This window comes from Glandiceps talaboti, chromosome 15 (assembly GCF_964340395.1).
Source record: "Glandiceps talaboti chromosome 15, keGlaTala1.1, whole genome shotgun sequence".
Lineage (NCBI taxonomy): Eukaryota > Metazoa > Hemichordata > Enteropneusta > Spengelidae > Glandiceps > Glandiceps talaboti.
This window is the reverse complement of record NC_135563.1, coordinates 20,966,140-20,990,435: the sequence shown is the minus strand read 5'-3', so window position 1 is coordinate 20,990,435 and position 24,296 is coordinate 20,966,140. Positions and strand designations below refer to the sequence as shown.

The window sequence follows — 24,296 nt, the reverse complement described above, 5'->3', positions numbered from 1 at the left end:
TTGCACACTGTTTAATTATGTACACTTAGATGTCCTACTGTGAGGCTGTGTCAGGTAAATTTGTCATGACGATTGATCAGGTAGTTTAATTGTCAGATAGAAGACTAATGCTAAGACAGGAATCAGACACTTGTGACTGTAACTATCAGAGGTCTTACCGATAGTATACAAATATGGAAAATACAAATATAACCATTTTTATGATCATTTTACATGTAAAAACAACCATGTAAAAACAACCATTCAAATATTTTGGTCATGTAAATATATAAAAGTGCATAAAGACAATTGTATTGGGTATTACATTGCATCATGGGTATTACATTGCATCATGGGTATTATAGGGTACCTTTTTGCATACCCAGTCAAATATATTAATTTGAGTGAGTGAAAGATTATTTCTCGTTGGATCTCACAATGGCGAGTTCTGTTTGACATATTACTCTTGATGATGTAGAGTCAAGAATTTCTCATTTCATCAGATTGATTTTATGTAGTGAACAGGTGAGATTCTGTGTCAAACGCAGATGCGTTATATCATGAATGTAAGCATCCACTATAGGTGTAATATACAGGAACAATGAAAGCAGAAGTCTGTACTTTCAACTCTATTGTAAGCTTTTAAGTGGATTGAAATATGTATGACTGAATGAACTCAGTACAAAGAGTGAAAAAAACAACATGGAATATAAATTGGCAGCAAGGTCAGCAAGATAGTAGGTCTTGTTAGGAAAGGTGATCTGGAGTGTTAGATAGGTTTGACTGTAATGGGAGTATGAATAAAGTCTTTGTGTCTCCTGAAGAAAAGATGTCAGCAGTCGATGGTTACTGATAGCATAGTCTGACATTAGCATTGTTAGGCTGGTATCAAGATGAAAACATCAGGTCAGCAACAGAATGAACATCATACAGAAATAGCGCTATCTTTGCTTTTAGATGTGATTTCAGATAGCAAAGGAACAGAACAGATTGAACTATTTGATACCTGTCCTCCAAGTCCACTTTTATAGTTATTGATTTGTAATGTATTATTCAGTAGAAGCACTTATTATGACATTCTCATTACGTTGTAACTTGATCTTTCATACACTGGAAAAGCTCTCACTCTGGAAAAAGTGTACTTTTTACATACATACCTCCTTCTATCAGTGTTTAAGCATAAGTTTCAAATTTCCATCATATCGTGTTAGTTCTTGTCATTTTACCAGCTCAAAATCTCTTTAATTTGACGTGGTATAGATGTTGACAGTGTATATGTCAAGTTTTCTATATGTTTCATTGCCATGTAATATTCATAAAAGGCTTTAATAGGTACAATTTCAACCTTTTCAGCATAGAAGATATTGGAAAGTCTCCTCTAATGCACACTACCAGGAAACAGATTAAGAAAATAAATCCGTGAAGGTGACAGTAATGTCACACTTCCATTCATCTCATCTTTCTAACTAGGCCATCTCTGCTATACACAGGATAAAGTATTACTAACTTAGTACACAGATGAGTAAGTTTACACTTGTCTGTGTGTCTTGTGATGGATCAGCTCAAGTATTAATCTATTTGACAATTTAGTTATCTCTGCCATACACAGTATAATGTGTTCCTAACTTAGCTCTTTAAAGGCCAAAGTTTCAATTCCAGGTTCTCGCACTAGTGTCCCCTGGAGTGGGAACTATTAGAATGGGTTCCGTGTGTGTCAGTCTGTGCGCCATTGCATATATATGTGCATGTGTCATTCTGTTATACGGTATATCTCAGACATGCAATATCCACTTTCATTCAAACTTGGCACAAAATGACATGACATAAAAAGACTTGTTTATTCTGGCTTACTTTGTTCTAATAAAACTCTGCCAAACAACTGTTTTCCACACCTAAAAGAAAATCAAAACCCAAACAGAGCCTTTATGGCATGCATGCATAGCTTCTGACTCAAGAGACATGTCCTTAGTCAGAAAACAGCGTTATGTAGGTTTAAGTCAACTCCAATTCACATGTATGTGTAAAATGTTTTGAGTTCTAAGTATCACCGGTAATATCTGTGTGATAGATTATGACAAAATAAAACAAACACTGTTCAGGTGTTGAAGATCAAAGGGATGTTTTTATACCTGATTCAGAGAGATCACCTGCATCATACATAAATAGATAAAATACCATATAGTCTGTCCACATGTAATTGAGGTTAATATGTAGTAAAGCAGTGATTGAAACTCATTCTATCTCTATTGTATTTGTATACTGAAAACCACAATGTAATTATTTATATTATAGAACCTGACAAGCACTATCTAACATCATTTAGTTTCCATGGCGATTTTGAATTCCCTGATAGCGGTAATTGGAAATCCCTGAAACATTAGCAGGAGTGTGACATTTCAAATCTACTTAAATTTCCGTTTTGTAAATTGACTTGCAGCTCATTCCACATTCTGTGATATCCATGCAGTGTAAGCAATCACAGATACCGGAATTACAGCATGATCCCAGTATATAGTGTAAAAGACATCCCTGCTGAGACCATCAGTTGGATGCATTAGTGACCCTATGCAGTTTTGTCAGTTAAATATATAGATTTGACATAAATTGATGACTGGGTCCATTTCCTATTGTCACTAGACTGATAAATAAAAACACCTTCCCCAGTATTTGATATGTTGTGTAGTTTTACAGCCAAACAAGTTGCAGTATGCTTAGATGTTATTCTCCAATATTTGTCTTCCTTCAGCCAAGGAAAATACTAGTGACATTGCCTAGCAATGGACTAGCATTGCCGACACTCAGCTTACACTAATACCTCGCTGTTTTCAAAATGTGTTAACAGCAGGCTATCCGAGGCTGATACTGGATTAGCAAATCAGAAAGGAATTATTGAGCTGTACTGAATTATATATTTTAAGTCTTTTCCCCCATGTATATATTCTTTTTGGGTGGATTATTCTGCTAACTAACTGTTATTGAGTAATATAACCCCTAAAATGGTGGTTTTCTTTTTGAGGTCAGTTTCTCTATTGCAGATGACAAATTTGCCAGTGCAATCAAAGTTGGCTTTACTGACTAAGTAATAATATCTAATGTCAAAGTGATTCTGTCGGCTTGCATAAACCGAGACGTTGATCGGTGAGATTAAATTAAATGCATCCCATTAGTAGCTTTAAGTAGCTTATCAGAGACATCAAACTGCTTGCTTTGTACGGTGACCTGCATCCAAATTTGTAAAGACTTGTCGTTTTATAAGAATATAGCCACTGACCTGCAATCTATAATGTATTATTTCTATTTACCCACATTTTTGCAAGCTACAGTGACTTTAACTGTTCTTGTAGAAAGGGTTCATAGTTATATTGATTGTATCATAGCTTGCCAGCTGCAAAGAATTTACTAATTGAAATGACAGATGATTCTATTTCAATGGCATAGATGAAATGTTTTTTTTTTTACTTGACAAATCTTCATATTTTAGTAGTTTGAACTGTATAAATTCAAACCTGATATTTACAACATGTTGCTATTAGGAGTCTATGTGTGATTTACATGAAATTTTACACAGTTGACAGATGTCAGTGATCTTCAAAAGAACTAAATCTGATGAATTGGGGAAGCAGCAAATGGGTGCTTTAAGTAACATTAAAGAGCTCAGTCATGCTTTTTGTCTCTCTCATTAGTTGGGCAAGGCTATAAAGATAATAAAAACCATTCCTTTTTTGTATCATTTAGATGTTGAAAGGGAGAAATGTATCAGTTGACTTCTAGCCTTTCTACTTTGTACATCCATTGGTTCAGAGAATGAATTCACACCGATTCAATCAATCATACACATACACAGTAAGCTGATAAGATGCTTGACCTTTCACACACATACACTTGTAGGAAATAAAACTCAGTTAGACAAAACGTTAAATTGATCATTGACCTTTCACATGCACCGTACTCTTAGGAAATCAGCCAAAATGCTCCATTGATCATTCTGTACAAACTTGAAAAGAAAACAATACATCTAAACACAGTGGTAATTGCAACTGTCTTGACACACAATGTAAGACTTACAAAATGTAGAAAAAGATACTGACAGTATCCAACCTTGTATCTGAATACATAGTTTATATCAAAATCAATATAACATAATTTTAATTTTATAGTCAATTTATATAGTCATAAGACTTAAAATTAAATTAGCATTTCATAAATAATCATACACCTGCTTGAACCATAGTACAAGAAAAACACAAAGACAACACAAATTCAAGTAAACATTTCCAGGGTCACGATGGCATACTTTAGGAAGAGAGAACACATTTTAAATGTCTTGATTCAATTTTTGATATTGAGCTGTATATTTGTCATTAGTGACTTGGGGAAATGAATTCTTTTCATTTTACATAAACATCATCATCATAAAAGCACTAGCCTCTTTATGGTGAGACTGAACAGATACCCCTTGCAGAGGTACTATATTGTGTTGCTTGAGCTAGAAAATATGCACTGTGACTTGTGAGAATGAATAAATTAAGTACGAAAATGTTCATATTTTATAAGCAAAGTATTAACTATCAATAGAGGACATGATATCTAATTAAAATCCGTCAATAACTCTACAAATTGCCTTTTGATATGAATTACTGTGAATGATTTCACCTTGGAGTAATTAAATAGTGTTTTCAGTAAAATGATTGACAGGTATGGGTCATAAATCAATTAACAGGTAATTGGTGTGAGTTGTAGGTCAAATAGAACATTATTTATTATAAATTATTGGTTTGATCTAATTAGATGTACATTTCTTGTGATCATAGGATATCCAGGTTTGTCATTCAGTAGTAAATTTATTGACTAAAATCCAATGGCTAGGTCAGAAGTACGGGGTAAAGTTTATTTTAAGGAGAATATGGGTATTATTCTGTATTCTGTTGTTTTTAAACATGTTAATCGAGTTTTTACTGATTCAAAAAAATTATGCAGATCGGCTGAAGAATGGCTGAATAGTGACTTAGTTTTGGCTGAAATTGTGGCTGCATATTGGCTGAAATTGTTCTGCCCTTCCCCAAAATATTTAAATTAGTCAGTCATTTTAATATGTAAATAAGTTTGACTACAAACTGGCTGAAAAATCTATGCAGTGCCTGATATGTTTTTAGTTGCATAGTGGCTGAAATTTTGCTACCCTTGTCCCCAAAGTATCTAAATTAGTCAGTCATTTATGTAAATTGGTTTGGTAGCTGCAGTTTGGCAGGCTCACCCAACCAGGTATTTATCAGACCTTCAAATATCTCTGTCTGATGTTTTCATTTAAATATTGGTGTGTAGATATAAGTAATTAATATGTATATTCATGTATATTTACGCAATCATATTCTGTTCAATTTATAATGTAACAGTATTAAATTCAAATTTTCTAAATTAAGTATATTTCAGCACATACAAGACAAAAATACTTCTGTGTTTAATAATTAATATCATTGCAAAATAGTACTAGTAAACATTACATTTGTAAACTCTAACTTACACATTTACATTGCCTGCAACACAGTCTTACAAGTATTGTGTTATCCTAAAATCTTCACTTTCCTAGACAAGAAAGCCCACTTAGATGTGAAACTTGTCAGAAATTGAAGTAGATTTTTGTCTTAAATTGTTGTAGAAGTAACAAAACATGTCATGATTGAGTATGGATGAGGAAACATTGCGTGTATATACTTCCAATAAATGTATCACTAACAGAAAGATGTGTGTTTGAGTGTTGAGGAGTTCATGATATCATTTCAATCGGAAGCTGTCATGTGTACAGATTGAAAGTAATGGAAACACAGTGTCTTCTGAACTGAATGAACACAAAGTGACCAGTGAAGGGCTTTCTTACCTAGAACGGCAACATGATTAAAATAACACAAAGTGGATGGTTTGAACAGTGAAGGGTTTTCTTACCTAGAACGGAGTCGTGATGAAAATAACTATAATTAGTACACAAGTGTTGAAAGGATAAAAAGCACAATTATAGATATTGGTTTGTACCGTTCAAGTTTTGTCAAAGTATTGTATTAAGTACTTAACAATTCTCAGTGGTTGGATTAGTTGTAAATTATTAGTCAAACTCTAAAAGTATGATTTAGTGCATGTAAATGTCGGCAAGATTGATTTTACACCAAGTTTTACTCTACAAGTATGGTTGAGTATATATTGATATTTGAGTAGAGAGTCTAATAATTCTGATAAAGTATAAAACTTGTCACTTCTCACTTCAAATATATCTGAACAACTTTAAGTAAAACATAGATCTTGCAGGGGAGCCTTTATAATCTATGGTAAAACCATGGTACTAACATTACCTGAATAATGCTATCATATGGCTGTTGTTTTGTTTTATGTCATACTAATTTTAGCAAGTAAAGTTTTGATAATTTAGTAATTAAGGAAGGTGGTTTTTTTAGGTATTAATGAATATGGATGAATTGATTCCTCTGAAGTATGACAGTGGCTATCAAGGTTTTGGCTTGCTAAGAAGTATGAATAGACACTGTTGTTGTGACATTTTGACATAAGCTATTGAATGGATTTTAGTTTAATTATACTCACAGTAGGGTGGTATTTCTGATGTCTTCCATGATCTTAAAAGTGTACATTTTTGTGGACTTCTAGTGTGTGTATTGTCTTCATTACAGGGTGATTATCTGCACTGATATTATCTATTTGTGTAATCAACCACATCAAACAATAATCATTCTAGTTTGCATCCATCTGATTTTAAGAATAAGCTGAAACCTTGGTTGCCACTGTGGTATCACTGAAACCCTGTGTAATAGAAAGTGATGAATGAATTTACCAATAAACGTCTTTCAATGAATTTATGTATGGAAGTGAAATCACTTTTATTGTGATAACCCTTGTGTAGTAGAAATGGAAGTGGATGAATTTATCTCCAGATATTTGTGAAATATTCTAGATCTTCCAGCTAAAAAGTCTTTTAGTGATTGATGTGCGGAAATGAAGGCAGGGCAACACAGATTACCTTCAGTCAGCTACAAGCACTGAAATGTGCCATAATTGAAGAAATAGATAACATGTACATTTCATGTCTATACAGAAATAGATAACAGAATGTAAATTCCAGTATCTGTTAGACACTGAAAGATACCTAAATAGATAACAAATTGATAGACAGTGTTCAGTATCTCTACTATTAGTACAATCCATGTAGTTATAGGCTAAATATTGCACATCTGTCATTCATTTTTCACCAGTCAGATATTGATATTTTTGTGATAATACAGTCTTCAACTAGTTCCCAAAAACTAATGTTTATAAATTTCTAAACCCAGTGCAGTGTTTATGTACAAGAATGCATTTTAGCCACAACTTCATGCTTTTGTTTTCCAGCAGAATAAGCAAAAGTAAATCTTTACTGAAAGTTTCTAGGTTTACTGTAATATAAATTTATGGACATAACAGTCTTACAGTTAGAATACAACAAGAACAAGCACCCTTGAAAGATGTCTACATGTCTACAGCATCTATTAAATTGAAAGTAAACAAAATTGTTATCAGGGTGAAGTCATATATTTGTGTGAGTTACTGTTTGTATAAACCGTACTGATATGATAGTGATAGGTTTATATTGTATCTATTGCTGTAGGCGGTGATACTTGTTTATTGGCCATTTACTATCACACTAATCATCTGTTATTGCTATATTCAAATAAAAAACAAGGTAGTTAAAATCATGAGAATTCCCATTACAGCTAAAATGATGTAGTCTTGGTGTTTCACTCATGCAACATGACATTTATTACACACCCTCAGACTAGACAACTTCTAATGCAAAAGAAACACTTTAATACATAAATATTAGATGCTGTGCACAGTGAGGATGTAGATGTAGTAAAGTTTAAATGTTGATTATCAGTTATGAAATAAACAATTGCAGCCATTAAAATCATCAAGTCCACATGTAATGTTTTCATTAGAGGCCTGTTTTTACTGCACTGTGAGAGAATATAGCAATGCTTATCAGTGTTCAATGTGATTAGGCAATGGATCCTGCTGTTGTGTGTCTGTTATTGTTAGTCTAGAGTTGAAATATATCTATGTTTGTGTCAAAAACATAATGTCACCAGTGAAACACCACGCCTACATTATTTTAGCTATAGATGTATTCAGATTATAAAACTGATAACATTGATACAGGAAACAAGTGTGTTTTGTGATATTTAATGTGATCATAAAAATGATATTTATATTTATTGCTCTCTAAAGACTACTTTTAGTACATTCCAAACCATAACAATATTACAGGTGACTGAACTTAGATGTTTGAAGAGAAAAACTGGAAATGAAATCAATCATGAAGTCAAATTCTGAAGGAAATGAAACCATGGCTTTATACGTACCTGTATATTTGATAGTTTTAAAAATGGGTAGATAGTCTCTCATAAAACAATAAAATTGTGACTGTGTGAGACAGGAATACAGATTTTAAGAACAGAATTCATCACATAAATTAAATATGATATTGTAGGAGCAGATGTTTTTGACCAATAAATGGATTAGTGAGAAACATAAAGGGAAGCTTAATGAGACTTTCATGTCATTATTTCTACTGATGACCATGTACTTTTAAATGTGTCGCCACCGTGTAGTCAATTACCCATGTCCAATTGTGATTCATATTTAGTTTTAAAAAGCAGCTGCCCAGGGTTTTCACCAGAATTTTATTGTTTTGGAGCAATATATTTTGATGCCATTTTGTGTAATCAGTCTGTTGGGCAGGACTATAGATGCCATTTTGTGTAATCAGTCTGTTGGGCAGGACAATAGATGCCATTTTGTGTAATCAGTCTGTTGGGCAGGACTATAGATGCCATTTTGTGTAATCAGTCTGTTGGGCAGGACAATAGATGCCATTTTGTGTAATCAGTCTGTTGGGTAGGACTATAGATGCCATTTTGTGTAATCAGTCTGTTGGGCAGGACAATAGATGCCATTTTGTGTAATCAGTCTGTTGGGTAGGACTATAGATGCCATTTTGTGTAATCAGTCTGTTGGGTAGGACTATAGATGCCATTTTGTGTAATCAGTCTGTTGGGCAGGACAATAGATGCCATTTTGTGTAATCAGTCTGTTGGGTAGGACTATAGATGCCATTTTGTGTAATCAGTCTGTTGGGCAGGACTATAGATGCCATTTTGTGTAATCAGTCTGTTGGGCAGGACTATAGATGCCATTTTGTGTAATCAGTCTGTTGGGCAGGACTATACATGCCATTTTGTGTAATCAGTCTGTTGGGCAGGACAATAGATGCCATTTTGTGTAATCAGTCTGTTGGGCAGGACAATAGATGCCATTTTGTGTAATCAGTCTGTTGGGCAGGACTATAGATGCCATTTTGTGTAATCAGTCTGTTGGGCAGGACAATAGATGCCATTTTGTGTAATCAGTCTGTTGGGCAGGACTATAGATGCCATTTTGTGTAATCAGTCTGTTGGGCAGGACTATAGATGCCATTTTGTGTAATCAGTCTGTTGGGCAGGACAATAGATGCCATTTTGTGTAATCAGTCTGTTGGGTAGGACTATAGATGCCATTTTGTGTAATCAGTCTGTTGGGCAGGACAATAGATGCCATTTTGTGTAATCAGTCTGTTGGGCAGGACTATAGATGCCATTTTGTGTAATCAGTCTGTTGGGCAGGACTATAGATGCCATTTTGTGTAATCAGTCTGTTGGGCAGGACTATAGATGCCATTTTGTGTAATCAGTCTGTTGGGCAGGACAATAGATGCCATTTTGTGTAATCAGTCTGTTGGGCAGGACAATAGATGCCATTTTGTGTAATCAGTCTGTTGGGCAGGACTATAGATGCCATTTTGTGTAATCAGTCTGTTGGGCAGGACAATAGATAAAGGAGTTCCTGAACAACAAATGATTATGTCAAATTTTGACGGTGTACTTCTAGGATAACACTATTGTGAAATGTGGAATTGAATCATGGACCTAGATATTGAGTTCTTCAGCTAAATCATTATCTTAGGCTATTGATGACAGTTGTTTAGAAAGACTGAGAAACACATCAAATAACATTTTATACTATGTACGTCTTTCTGAGTATAACATACACTACGCTTGACAAGGAATGATCCACCTGTTTTGAAGAGCTTCTTGCATCGATTTATGTATAGAAACAGAGTTCAGTGCTCAGATTTGGCCATTTTCATGAAATTCACATGTTAAAGATGCACTAGCTGCAACTTAGAACAATATTTGAAACCTTTTGTATATTATATAATTATAAGTAAAGTACTTACCGGGGTATATCATACATCCTGAACAGTATTGAATCACCTGTGAGTAAGCAAATATTTGTAGCTATACACAAAATATGGTACACTAAATCAAATCAAATTGATTTTTTGGTCCACACCCTAAAATGAGAGGCCTGAATGTGATAACTATTGCCACTAGTAACCATACAACTTATGTTATGGATAAAATCTATCTTTATTTAAAATGGACAATGCCTCTAAATCTTGGTATTTTAATGATTTCCAGTGAATATATTGTTGGTTTTCATAGTTAGTGTAGATTTAAACTTTAAACATATTGCTACCGATTGGATCTAGAAATGTCATTGGAAGAACATCACACATGCACTTATAGGCTCTTGAACTAGGAAACTATAAAAAGTGGGGTTTGAAAATAGTAAAAATGGTCATTAACCAAATGAAATACTATATGATGTACACAGTCATGAAATAAAAATATGAAAACCAAATCATCACACTTGCAGTGCAGCTATTAAAAGTACATTGAAATAATGACTTTAGTGGGGTTGCATGTCTATATGGAAATAGAACTATTTAACTTCAATTTAGTGATGTCTGTTTTGATGGAATGTTCTCCTGAAGCATAGAGAAAAGTTGTAATAAACCTTGGTTGGCATCAAAGGAGCCTTTACTCATTTAAAGTTGTGTACACCATTCCAGTAAGGTGTTGTATGAGGCCGAGGCCGAGTTGATGTCATGCTTTGCAACTACAAAATAATTCAATTTGGCATCTAATGTCATGGTGGAAGTAAGTTACAGTGCACAAAGTCAATGTGATTAATGTGAGACTGAAAGAAAATGTTATCTAGAGTACACAATTCAATTTGATTTAAATCGATGCTGAATGACAATGTTATTTACAGTACACAATTCAATTTGATTTAAATCGAGGCTGAATGAAAATGTTATTTACAGTACACAATTCAATTTGATTTAAACGAGAGGCTAAAAGAAAGTATTTACAGCCCATAATTCATGTTGACTTTTATTGTGTAGTTTTCATCCAAGTATATTACCCAGGGACATTTGAGTCTACATCAAGTTTTCAAGACACCACAACCTACTCTAAATGTAGTCACTATCAGATTATTTTATCACAACTAGTCAATTAAATAATGTCAACTAGTTTATCTAAAGTCTTGTACTTTTACAGTTTAATTACATTGCTGTATTACATGAATCAATACATACTATACTTGGCTTATCAGAATTGGAAAACATTTGTTGACTATTCTAGAAATTCAGTCCTTTGACCACTTTTATTGACATAAATTTGAATAAAGGAGGATATATTTCTTTGTAATTGATAGTTCTTGACTGTTATTGGCCATGATATATTTGTAATTGTTGTCAAATGTACATTTTGTAAGAACATAAAGATATCTTGTGCTGTAGATGTTTTCCCTTTGCGCTCGTGCTGCAATAAACTATAGTAGTCGACATCAAAGGCAAATGAACATAAGACTTGTAACTTGTGTGAAAAAAATTATGTACTTGCACACATATTCACTGAGGAGACCTCAAGCTTCTATCTGCATGGGTCTCAAATTATTAGAATCTTGTATTTAAAAAAGAATAACCCAAAAACAAGAGCAGTCGAAAATTACTCACTAATATAAGTAATTAGTGATGAAGTATGCAATGTAATTTTTGGAAGAACAAAATTATATGTTCAAAGTCCAGGTTTACAGTGTAGAAAAGAACTGTACACGAATGATTCCAGTGTTGAAAAGTATGCTTTGGAATTTTCAGGAAACAGAAAAGTTTAAAAGTTAAAATGAAAGAATTTTGAAATGTTCTATGAGACTGAGCCAAAGTCTTGATTTACAGTACAAAATAATGCAATCTGACGTCATATGTCATGGTGGATGCAAGTTGCAGTGTACAGTGTACAAAGTCAAAGTCAGAGAGGCTGAAAGAAAATATTATTATGAGTACACAATTCAATTTGATTTAAATGAGAGGGCTGAAAGAAAATATAAAATCATATTTAAAAAGGTTATGAAAATAACATTTGATTTTGATTTTAAATTGTGGTGTTTTTCTTCCCCTTTGCAGAAAATAATGAAGTACACCACCATCACATCAAAGGTGGTGTGAAATTCCCAGAAGATGTGCATGAACCAGATATCATAGTCAAGAAAACTGAAAACTCATCAGTAGATGTCAATTTAGGATTTCTCCAAAAAGATCATCGTTATATAGTGAACTTTACCATTGAAGATGACGTTGGAGAAAATGTGGAAGTTTTTCCTGAACAACATTTTTGTATAAAAGTATTAGGAGCCTTTTCATCACAGAATGGTATGTTTTTGTCTGTTGTGTTTTTTCTGTGAGATTAATACATTTTAAACACTTTTTGAGTTAATTTTGAAAAATAATACTGCTAATAAATAATCCATAGAAGGATTCTGATTATTCAGATTTGAAATATTAATGTAGTTCTAATTATTACATAAATTACTAAAGTATGTATCAATGATACTGTTAACCTAGAGATTTCCACAGTGGAAAAAAGAGATTTTCCAGTTTTTTGTTGTTGTGATTTTACAGTCTTCGGCTAGTTCTCAAAGACTAATTTTTACTAATTACCAACAGACTGGTACATTGTGTTTATGTACAAGAAGGGATTTTAATCACTACTTATTTTTTCATTTTTGTTTTCCAGTGAAATAAGTGAAATTACGTCTTTAGTGAAACTTTCAAGGTTTACAATCATTCACATCTGTGTCTGCACATATTATTGGTAAATTATACTGATGAAATGTCATGCAGAAAACTTTATTGCATAATTTTATGCAAATGAGTGTGTTTGCGTTCCATGTAGACAAAAACACATGAAATGATAATAAAACCCCATCGTGTCGTGTATGCCAGTGTGTTTGGCTATACTCTGTGTATTCATGATAGCAATGTTTACGATCACTTTCACTCACATTCCTTGTGAAAGTTCAGCCACAAAGCACCTGTATAAATATTCTAAGTACGTTACACTAACACTCATACATCATTTGAGTTCTATGTTTAAAATATTTTTTAATAAATTGTGTAATTTTTCATTGCTTAGTCATAGCACTGTATCTTACTTAAAATCATGATAGTCTGTGTTTATCATTCACTTTTTGTTGATAGGCAATGGTCATGATTTACAGTTAGAACTGGTGACCAGAAAAGATGGTGTCATGCAAGAAGAATTTCAACTCAAATCACAAACAGATGAAAGTAAACATGTTAAAATAATACTACATGCAAGAGTCCTAGGTAAGACATAGTCATTGTATGAGGTAAGACAGTCATTGTACGAGGTATGACAGTCATTGTATGAGGTAAGACAGTCAGTGTAGTATGTAAGACAGTCATTGTATGAGGTAAGACAGTCATTGTATGAGGTAAGACAGTCATTGTATGAGGTAAGACAGTCATTGTATGAGGTAAGATTTAGTCAATGTCCACACCTTTGCCTGTAATCACATGTTACGCATGAGACTCACTGTTTATGAAACTAGCTTTATTTCCAACTAGTGAGACATAATGGTGCCCACCCAAATTACATCTCAGACAATAAAGTACATTAACCAGGCACTGTGGTTACCCAGTATTTGATACCATTTTTGACAGTGGGGATGCTATTTTTAGGATGACTGTATCTGCCAGATATGTAGACTCTTACTGTCTAATAACCATATCATAGGTGCAGAATATAATCGACACTTGTACTCAGATTGCAAACAGGAAATTGAGAATACAGTACCATCACTCAAATTGGGGGTATCATCACCTCATAATACCGTTTCTTAAGAGCTTTGTTCGTAGTATTCTGTAGAAGTGTAAATTAGGGATGTTTTTTGCATTGTTCTGACATTGAGAAAAGCAGCAGTGCTCTATGATTAACTGAGTAACCTCTACCATGTATACCCCCAAGGTACACACAGACAGGAAGTAGAGCGCCACCATGTGGCATATTTTGGAAAGGCCTATTGATTAACAGGTAATTGTTACTGAAAATAAATGTTGAATAACATACTGAAATTATCCAGTGAATCAATATGATAATCGCTGCATTGATTTATGATTGCAGGAAGACACAAAGGTACACCACTCCTCAAGGATGGGATTCATAGTATTGGTTACGAAGTGCCTGAAGATGAATCTGAAGCTAGTGATTGGGCAGGATTTGACTAGGATGACATTCCATATACATGATCAATCAGAAGCTAATACTAGGGTAATTGGGTAGGATCTCTCTATATTAGTTGTACAGTTATGATGAAGATGATGAAGCTAGTGATTAGCAGCAGACTTTAACAGATGGACAGTTTGGTGAATGTGAATCAGAAGCTAATAATTGGATAGGATTATTTTGGTTATTTTACTTGGATTACTTGGAAAATGAATCTGAAGCTAATGATTGATTGGGCAGACTGAAAGGTAGACATGTGAATCTGAACCCTGGTATTTGGCAAATTGGAGAGACCTCCTGCAGTGATTGTTGAATCAAAGTTTGAACAGTTGAAGAATCTATTCAGATTTGATTTGATTTGATTAAATTTTCAGCGAGAGTGAAATTAATTGGGAATGTTGGGTTACATAGAAATGTAACATGTAGTGTCTTTTGATATTTCACAATTACTAATGAATTATTTTATTTTACCCCAGAGACTTGGCTATTTGGCATAGCATACTGGTATTTCAGACGCTGTTCTGGTGAACGATATTGTTAAGTTGGATAGCTAAGTCTCTGGGCTAGATGTATTTGAGAGCCAACGTGTGTTATATTTTGTTATCATTTCCTGATCAACTATGACTGAAATATTGCAGGCTATTAGATAAACAAGGCAACTTTGTGATATTGCAAGAGAGTGGTTTCTATGGCAACATGACATTATTTGACATGTTTCACCTTTCACTGTCTAACAGTAGGCAATCAGCCTAGATAAGAAGTGAATATGAAATGGGAATTTACTTTGATTGACATTTGATATTATATATATTTCAGACCAATGTTGAAAGTTTTACCAAGTTTGGAGTTATTTATCTGTTTATCTTAGTATATTCATACAGTGGCAAAAATGTATGAAGGAATGTAATTTTACATCAACAGAGTGCATAACTTTATTTTTGGTGTGGATCTGTTCACAAAGGGTCGTCACTAGGAGCTAGTATTCAAATCTATTTTATCTGCTCGTAGAATATGTTGTAGCAGTAATGAAACATCAGCAAGAGTGAACAGAAAAGCAAAGCAAAAAGGTTATGACCTGGTATGCTTTAAAATCTTAACTTGGCCAATAGAGGGCAGTCTCTTCAGAGCAGCCTGACACCTTGCATCTTACGGTGCAGAAATAATTGGACTCGCTGAATCAAGATGGGCAGAATTGTATGGAATAAAAAAAATCATATAATTATAACTACATTGTATACTAAGTTTTCAGTTCTGCTATTGGTTTTATAAAATTAATGCAATGTTTAATGCCCATATACACTTTTGTGACCATATTACCCCTTTATTGTTTAGTTTTCTTGGTGAGCTGCAAGTTCCTAATTTATACTTTTTACAGTTGATTACTTTCTTAGTATATTCTATATTACATTAACTATTTGCAGATAAAAACCTATTTGCTATAAAACTGTATTAAAGACAGATACAATCTAGATGAATTGTCTTGAGATTGTTCAGTCTTACAAACAATGAGATAATGATGGCAAGATTGTCTCATCCATTCTGTCTAACTGGGATCATCTATCTGACACTATACTCATCATTTTAAATGATGACTCACTTCATGACATATCGTGTGTCATCTAGACATTGAAACATAGCGTAATACTCTGAGTAGGTGCTTGTTGATGTAGGCGTGTATTGCCATATTGGTGCAATCATGACAGTGAAAACTGAGCTTTCAACTACCTAAGATATACACAAACGAAACTTATTAGTTGTGATATATATGGATATAAGCTATTGAATGGATGTTAGTTTAATTATACCCACAGTGGGGTGGTGTTTCTGATGACTTTCATGATCTTGCAATGTACATTTTGGAGGGACATTCAGTGGTTGCACTATTTTGATTATAGGGTGATGATATATACTCAAGAACTGCACAGCTACCATCCACAATAGTGATCATGTACCACTTCGAACAACAACATTTTTAGTTTGTGTCTATCTTAAGAAGGTCAAATCTCATTTTCCACACATAGTATTGTAGTATGAAGGGTGTAGTACTTCAAGTTGTGATAATTGTCTATTTCTTTCTAATTGTTGGATTTTACAGCTGTGTTTTTGTTTGCACTGATTGTGGATAGATGTAGGTGTATTTTCTGAAAGGAGATCACATCTAAGGTGTCAAGTAATGGTATTTTGAAGTACTTTGTCCAAATAAGTGATTTCATTAGCAAGTATTCAGCTTGGTGTTGTAGTAAAAACCGATCATTAAGCTAGGGGGTAGCATTTGATTTAAAGCTCCCCTAGTATTAACCTTATTTGTACCACCAATAATGGTGAATCTACTATAGTATACTGCACAGTTTTGCCAAAATTTTGAATATGACTCCAGATAAATAAAAACAAATGAAAGGTTGTAACTTTATCAAATTCTATAAATTCCAATAAGTCTTTTTGTTAATTGGGACTGATTCAAAGAGAAATGTTCCTTGCTGAAGCCTGTATCAGTTTATACAGACACAACAAAATGTCAGATGTGATCGTTTTTTTGGACAAAATTCTAACATTTTGTGCTGGGCTATAGAAAATGAAATTTGCAACAGGAAAGTGTGAGATTAAATTGTGAACTGTACAAACAATGAACCAAGTATACTGCCGATGGCATATACCTTACTGTACATATTTGAATTCACTACTGAATTAATGTGATGCTTGTGAAATCACATCAAGTAAAAACACTTTGACATTAGATGTGAGAGAGATTGTGGCCATTACATTTTCCCACCTGTCATGTACAATACTTTGAAGTCATGCCCCATGTCTTCACATTCCTGAAGGGTTTAGATTGAGAGCTAGGATTTATTATTATTATTGACAAGTATTTTTGTTCAGTAAAAGTTGACTTGTAATGACTAGTATATCAGATACAGATTAGGAGTTAGACTTGAAAGTATAAATCTGTAATCTCAGTAAACTGGTTGGAACTTCAAATAATAAACGTAGACATGAAAAAAGTAACTTGGTTGTGTATCAAAGAACTTTACAATAGTATAAATTTGTATTTGGTTAAACCATCGATCACGGTTAATGTAATTAATCCACTGATACAAAATAAAGCTTATATCCCATAACCCTCTCATTTTATATGGCATTTGGGGGACTTCATGTTGGGAATTTTACTGTTAGTTTTTACTGCCAGTTGGCCAAGTATTACATGTTTTCACATTATTTAATCTTCAATCATTTCATAAACTTTGAACTCGTGTACTCAGGTATATATCAAATCCTGTTACAGTGGCGTTTTAATTCATTTTGAGTGAATTTGATGGAAAAAAATGGAATTTATGACAAGTGCCTCTTTTCAATGTTATTCTCAGTAAGATACTGTAACAGTTGTTTTGTATTGTATGGTAAAGGATAGTTGATAGTCACATTGTACATGTCAGGGCTCGAAATTAACAGTAGTTCCATGCCCACAGACTACCAATTCTGGTCATTGGGGCTACCATAGTTTGCAGCTGGTAGCCCACTCAGGCTACCACTGATTATGCATTGAGGATGGAAGATTTATGGACATGAAAGTGACACACATATTAAATTTCCAATAGAGGAAATCTGTTTTTAGTTCATGAATATCGGATTACAAGTCACAATCCTTGGGCTACCAATTTCTGAAACTGGTAGCCCACTAGGACTACCAAAGAAAAAAGTTAATATCAAGCCCTGCATGTAGTAGTTTTAGTTTCAGATAATGAACATAGGAGGTTGTGATTTTGTAACATGATTTCATTTGTGTCCACCTCACTACATTTAGAATAAAGATTTAAATAATATAAATAAATTTTTTCTCTGACTGGTTTGAATCTTTTCTTTTCCCCATCCTGCCCTCTTTCTTTTAAATCTCCTTCTTTGTTGTTACCACATCTGTGTTTATTAATTTATTAATGAAATGTTGTTGTCAGTATTCTAATGTATGAAAATAAAATTGAACTGATCACCAAACATCCTCACCCTAAACAACGGAAATCTGGTGTGTGTGTGCGTGCGTGCGTACGTGCGTGCGTGTGTGTGTGTGTGTGTGTGTGTGTGTGTGTGTGCGTGCGTGCGTGTGTACCTGGCTGACTGGCTGACTGCTTGCCTGTCTGTGTTTTAGTGGATCTGGTATAGTGAGGACATACAGAATACAATTTTTGTTTTGTGTACATGTCTGTTCATTTATAATGATAGTTTCATTTTCAAATAATAATATTTTATAAAATTTAAATAAAACCTTTTTCTACTTCAGCCATGGACACATGTTGTTATTGGCTATAAAAAAAAGAAACTAACATTTCAACTCTTTGAAATGATTGTCTTTTTCACTTCGGAAAAAGTGACAATTTCATTATTTGTCTTTTTTTAAAAATGGCTACAAAAATATCCTTTGTATTCTTTTGGAAGATATTTCTTTTGTGTGTATTCAACATCAATCAAACTATCAATATTATCTTCAGCGTCTTTGGATGTGAAAGAAATTTGGAATGTATAATGAAAGAAATGGAAGTCCGTTTCAATGTATCATAATTTTTCAGATATATTGATCTTAAATATTCAAAAATCCACTCTAAATTTCATTGTTCTCCAATAAAAAACTTCTAAAATATGATTTACTTGGGCCATGGGCACCTTTTTTGACCTTTGTGAAGAAATCAACTTTGATGATGTATACTGCCATCTCCAGGCGACCTTATATTTACCTTCGTCTTTCTAGGGTGGGCGTTATATAACTTCGATGCCAATAATTATAAATATTCAGGCAGTAAAATATCCTCTGTATTATTTAATATTTAACATCAGATTATCAAAATTACAGTAAAAGCTTTTGGGTTTAAAAGAAATTTTTGAGTATATAAAAGTTAACTAATTTTCTATCTCAATGAATCACTTTCCCATCGCAATATTGTGCCTTCCTTTAATCACCTAAATGGTTAAACAGGGTACACTTTTCATATTTCGTTTGACGAGGTGTAAATGAAGACAATTTAATTTATATGTTAAGTAGACGAACATGTTATGCAGACTGTACTGTTATAGTCTAAAAAAGACCTCTCTGGAATGCTATTATTAAAATAATGATCACAGATGAAGCAAAGGCATGAAGGTGTACACAGAAATAGAAGTAAATTGTTACCATTGTACCTTTTTGAATTTGAATACAAAAATATGTTTAGGGTTGGGGGCTTACACTAGGGTCGGTCAGGTTATTGGAAACACAGGTTTTTTTATTTGGCTTAATGAGATGCTAACATGTGGCTATACAATGAAGGATAGGCAGATGTTGACACGCCCAAGTAAAAACAAAGGTACTGTATAAATACCACTTGAGGGCACTACACGTGTCGCAGCTACATAATATTGAGATACATTATAAACAAATTAACCCGCCAGGAAAATAAATGTTGTCATTTTGTATTTTGTTTGAATTATATATAAATAACTTGTGTGTTACTGAATAAACAATATGTTTTGACCTAAATCTTCAACAATTGAATCCATGTTTTGACAAAATCTGGACAATTTTTCCAATGTGTACACATTTTGAAAATTCTGAGCTTCTTGCCCAAAGTACAGGTCTTGTTGCTTGATTATTTACCTACAAGTTCGGATATGTTTGAAGCACCTACATTCCAATTACAATGCGATTTTTTTTATTGTCTCTAGCCCCCCCCCCCCCCTCCCATTATCTGTTGCGTACTTGCTCCCTAAATTCAATGTTTTTTTTACTATTTAATACACAATGAGGGGCAGGTTATACAATTCATAGATCAAAATTCACTTGGAAGTAAAAGCTCTAATTCATCACGTACCAGGATCTCTGTATTTTGATTCACAGTATATGATATATTAATCAATATTTATTGCATAACAACATGCCATAGCAAGCATACAAAAATAACAAGAGAAATTATGCAATTCATCATTCACCAATTTCAATCTGACAATATTGCATGTATACTCTGGGTCACTGATGGTGTGAACTTTGAATTTATCAATTTGAATTTGCAGATCAACCGGAGTAATTATGAATGCATTGTTAATATTTGTCTCTATCACACATCTACATCAAACATTTTCAATAAATCATGATTGGCTCAAGTATTGGAATTTACATGACTACTAATACCTCTCAAGATAATTCCATGCAGTCAATGTAAGACTGTTTGGAGATATAAAGGGAACATCTCCTTATGCCTCCATGTTTTGATTGAGATAAATAACATCTTAAAATCGGATTTGAAAGTAAAAGTAGTAGTGTGTGTGTGTGTGTACAGACGTGCCTTGTGCATCACAATATCTCCTTACATCTGGAGATGAGGCATCATGTACAGACGGGGTTCGACTAAATGTCCGACAAGCATCCTATGGATATCTGTTGCACAAGTTGTTGGAATTGTCATGATCTGAAGAGGCTGGAACCCAGGAAAGAGTTGGAAGAATGAACAATAAATAAACCAAGGAAAACAGACTTTGTCGTATGAATTTTATTCCATGCATATGTTAACATATTAAGAAAATGTTTACAAAAGATGATATAACAATACATGTACATAATGACTAAAATGATTGCTATACCACTCAAATACTTCCTGGGTTCAAAACGTTTGCAATTTATCTCCTAATTATTATTTTAATTCAGGATTTCTACTACACAATGACAGATAATGGATGTAGTATTCTGCTGATTTACATGTCTAGGACATGCGGACAGCTGTTAACACCCCAGCTGTTTACGCCCCAGTAGGATTCCACATAGATTTGTACATAAACAAAGCTGACTACAGCAGCCTATTCTACCAAACTATTGCTCAAGATTACTGAGTTAAAATCGACAACACTAAAAACACACAGATCAGAATATTCATGAATTCATTTCTATTGTACAGGACAGTATCAAACACTGGCTTTCAGTATTAAACAAAATGTGAAATGCGATGGTGATTTGGTATCATGCACCAGTCTACACTGATTTATTTCACTACATGCCTCAAATATTGCCACTGGGAGTGGAAGTGATGTTAGTGTATCTGATAGCAAACTTAATCTGTTTCACTTGATTCTTTCCACCTAAAATGATCAACAATATTGTCACTCTATCTGTAATCAGGACATTTTGATTCACCCTTAGGTTCAAAATATAGGATTCTAAGAGAAGGGAGAGATTTCCCTCTGGACAATCCACTGTTATTCAAGTCATTATGTGAACAATTAGGGAAACAAATGTATAGCTTTTATTCCAAAGTGGTCGTTTTGTGCATACTGTAAATCTGTACACATTACCAGTACAGTTGTAACATGAATGATGTCAAGAATATGTGATTTGAGCGGTAATGAATGGTTTACTTAGTACATGTACGATGCAACAAGGATCTGCGCTGTTCTTGGTACATGTATAATGCAACTGGGATCTGTACTGTTCTTGGTACATGTATAATGCAACTGGGATCTGTGCTGTTCTTGGTATGTGTACAATGCCACTGGATCTGTACTGTTCTTGGTACATGTATAATGCAACAAGGATCTGTACTGTTCTTGGTACATGTATAATGCAACTGGGATCTGTGCTGTTCTTGGTATGTGTACAATGCCACTGGATCTGTACTGTTCTTGGTACATGTATAATGCAACTGGGATCTGTGCTGTTCTTGGTATGTGTACAATGCCACTGGATCTGTACTGTTCTTGGTACATGTATAATGCAACTGGGATCTGTGCTGTTCTTGGTATGTGTACAATGCCACTGGATCTGTACTGTTCTTAGTACATGTATAATGCAACTGGGATCTGTGCTGTTCTTGGTATGTGTACAATGCCACTGGATCTGTACTGTTCTTGGTACATGTACGATGCAACAGGGATTGACCTGTGCTTAACACAACCACACAAAACTTGGAAACACAAAACAGTACTCTTTCCAACTTCCTTCTTTCCATTTCAGGTTTTTAAAAACTTTATAAACAGGACCTGTAAAGTGTAACACTGTGAATCCTCCACATCAAGTAAAACATTTTAAAAGTCAGATATCTGTACCAATTTTCTCTACAAAGTGCAAAGCTGTACAATCTTTTGAAGGTCTGGTCTCTCCAACCTTTTTCCTCTATCTTGTACAAAGGCAAATCTCGTACCTGACCTTTGTCTTCAATTGTGACAGAAAAACACCAATTTTCATATGGATCAGAAAACCATGCACAAGCCAAGTTGAACAAAAAAATATGGAATTTATACCCTGGCCGTTCTACATCACAACACATGTCACTGGTTCTGCTATGTTTGAAATACAAGGCAAAACGTTCAAATCTGCCATTACTTTCAGCAATTTTTCTTTGATATTACTGGCGTGATGGTGCTCGTATGATTATGTTATTCTCCAATATTTTACTTCATTCAGTTGGAAAATACTCATGACCTAAGGGTTGTCACTACGAGTTGTGACAAGGGCCCCTTAGGGTCCTCGTATTTTCCTTGGCTGAACAAAGAAATGGGAAATAACATCTAATCTATTCAACAACTACTTTGCTGATTTGTTGTGTAACATTTGAATGAAACTAATTTTGGAGAATGGTTCAACTCAAAACATGTGCTAGTAAAGTTTGACAATTTCAATACATATCTCAGTGCCAAGTTGTAGGACAACGGAACTGTGATGTAGAACAGAACTGATGATATAATATACCCACACTGTAATGTAGGACAACGGAACTGATGGCATATACCCACACTGTGATGTAGAACAAAACTGATGATATAATATACCCACACTGTAATGTAGGACAACAGAACTGATGACATATACCCACACTGTGATGTAGAACAAAACAGATGATATAATATACCCACACTGTAATGTAGGACAACGGAACTGATGACATATACCCACACCATGACGTTGGACAACAGAACTGATGACACACATAGAATGGCGTAGGCCAACAGATCTGATGACATACACACGGCAGTGATGTTGAACAAACACTCATTCTGAATGCTACCACTTAACTTGCACATGGTATAACCCATTCCATATTGTGCTGGTTTACTTTCAACTGGGATTCTAGACACCATGTTAGTGTTATACATAATTTGTTGTCATGAGCTAAAGATGTCAGTAAGTTGTAACACATAACTTTCAGTACTGCATACATTTGTATATCGGTATACTTATAAACTTTGACACATGTACAATAACCAATTCATCATAAACTACAATTTTAAATTACGCAGAGGTGGTATTTAAACACTGACAGTATTTTAAATAAATGAATATTGTGTACACACTGTAATAGGTTGATCTAAATAATTCGCTATGAGAATGTATTAAAATGGTTGTCAGTGGTTAGTCTAGAGGATATGCGTGGCTTCCAATCTCTAGGTCTCTCTTCATGTCTAACTCAATGAGGTGCTGAGATAAAATTTCAAATTCAAACATAGCCACCCATACAGTTATGAACATCATGTCTTTGTTAATCATGATAAGTTAGTGTTTATTGGGGGCAGTTACAAAATGTCCAAATATGGTAATCACAGAATTCTGTCCAATGATAAGTTAGTGTTTATTGGGAGCAGTTACAAAATGTCCAAATATGGTAATCACAGAATTCTGTCCAATGATAAGTTAGTGTTTATTGGGAGCAGTTACAAAATGTCCAAATATGGTAATCACAGAATTCTGTCCAATGATAAGTTAGTGTTTATTGGGAGCAGTTACAAAATGTCCAAATATGGTATATTTGTCAGATTAGGATGCTACTAACTTATACACAGTGTACATCATTTTAATAGTTGGGG

General features: G+C 34.0%; 1 protein-coding gene across 1 annotated transcript in view; it reads left to right on the top strand.

Moving 5' to 3' along the window:
- LOC144446379 (adipose-secreted signaling protein-like) overlaps positions 1 to 18,277 on the top strand; it is a 28,804-nt gene extending 10,527 nt beyond the window's left edge. The window contains exons 2-4 of the mRNA XM_078136126.1: positions 12,368 to 12,613; positions 13,442 to 13,570; positions 14,388 to 18,277. Coding sequence (XP_077992252.1) covers positions 12,368 to 12,613; positions 13,442 to 13,570; positions 14,388 to 14,491 — 479 coding nt within the window. The 3' untranslated portion in view covers positions 14,492 to 18,277. The remainder of the gene's footprint in view (positions 1 to 12,367; positions 12,614 to 13,441; positions 13,571 to 14,387) is intronic.
- The last annotated feature ends 6,019 nt before the right edge of the window (positions 18,278 to 24,296 follow it).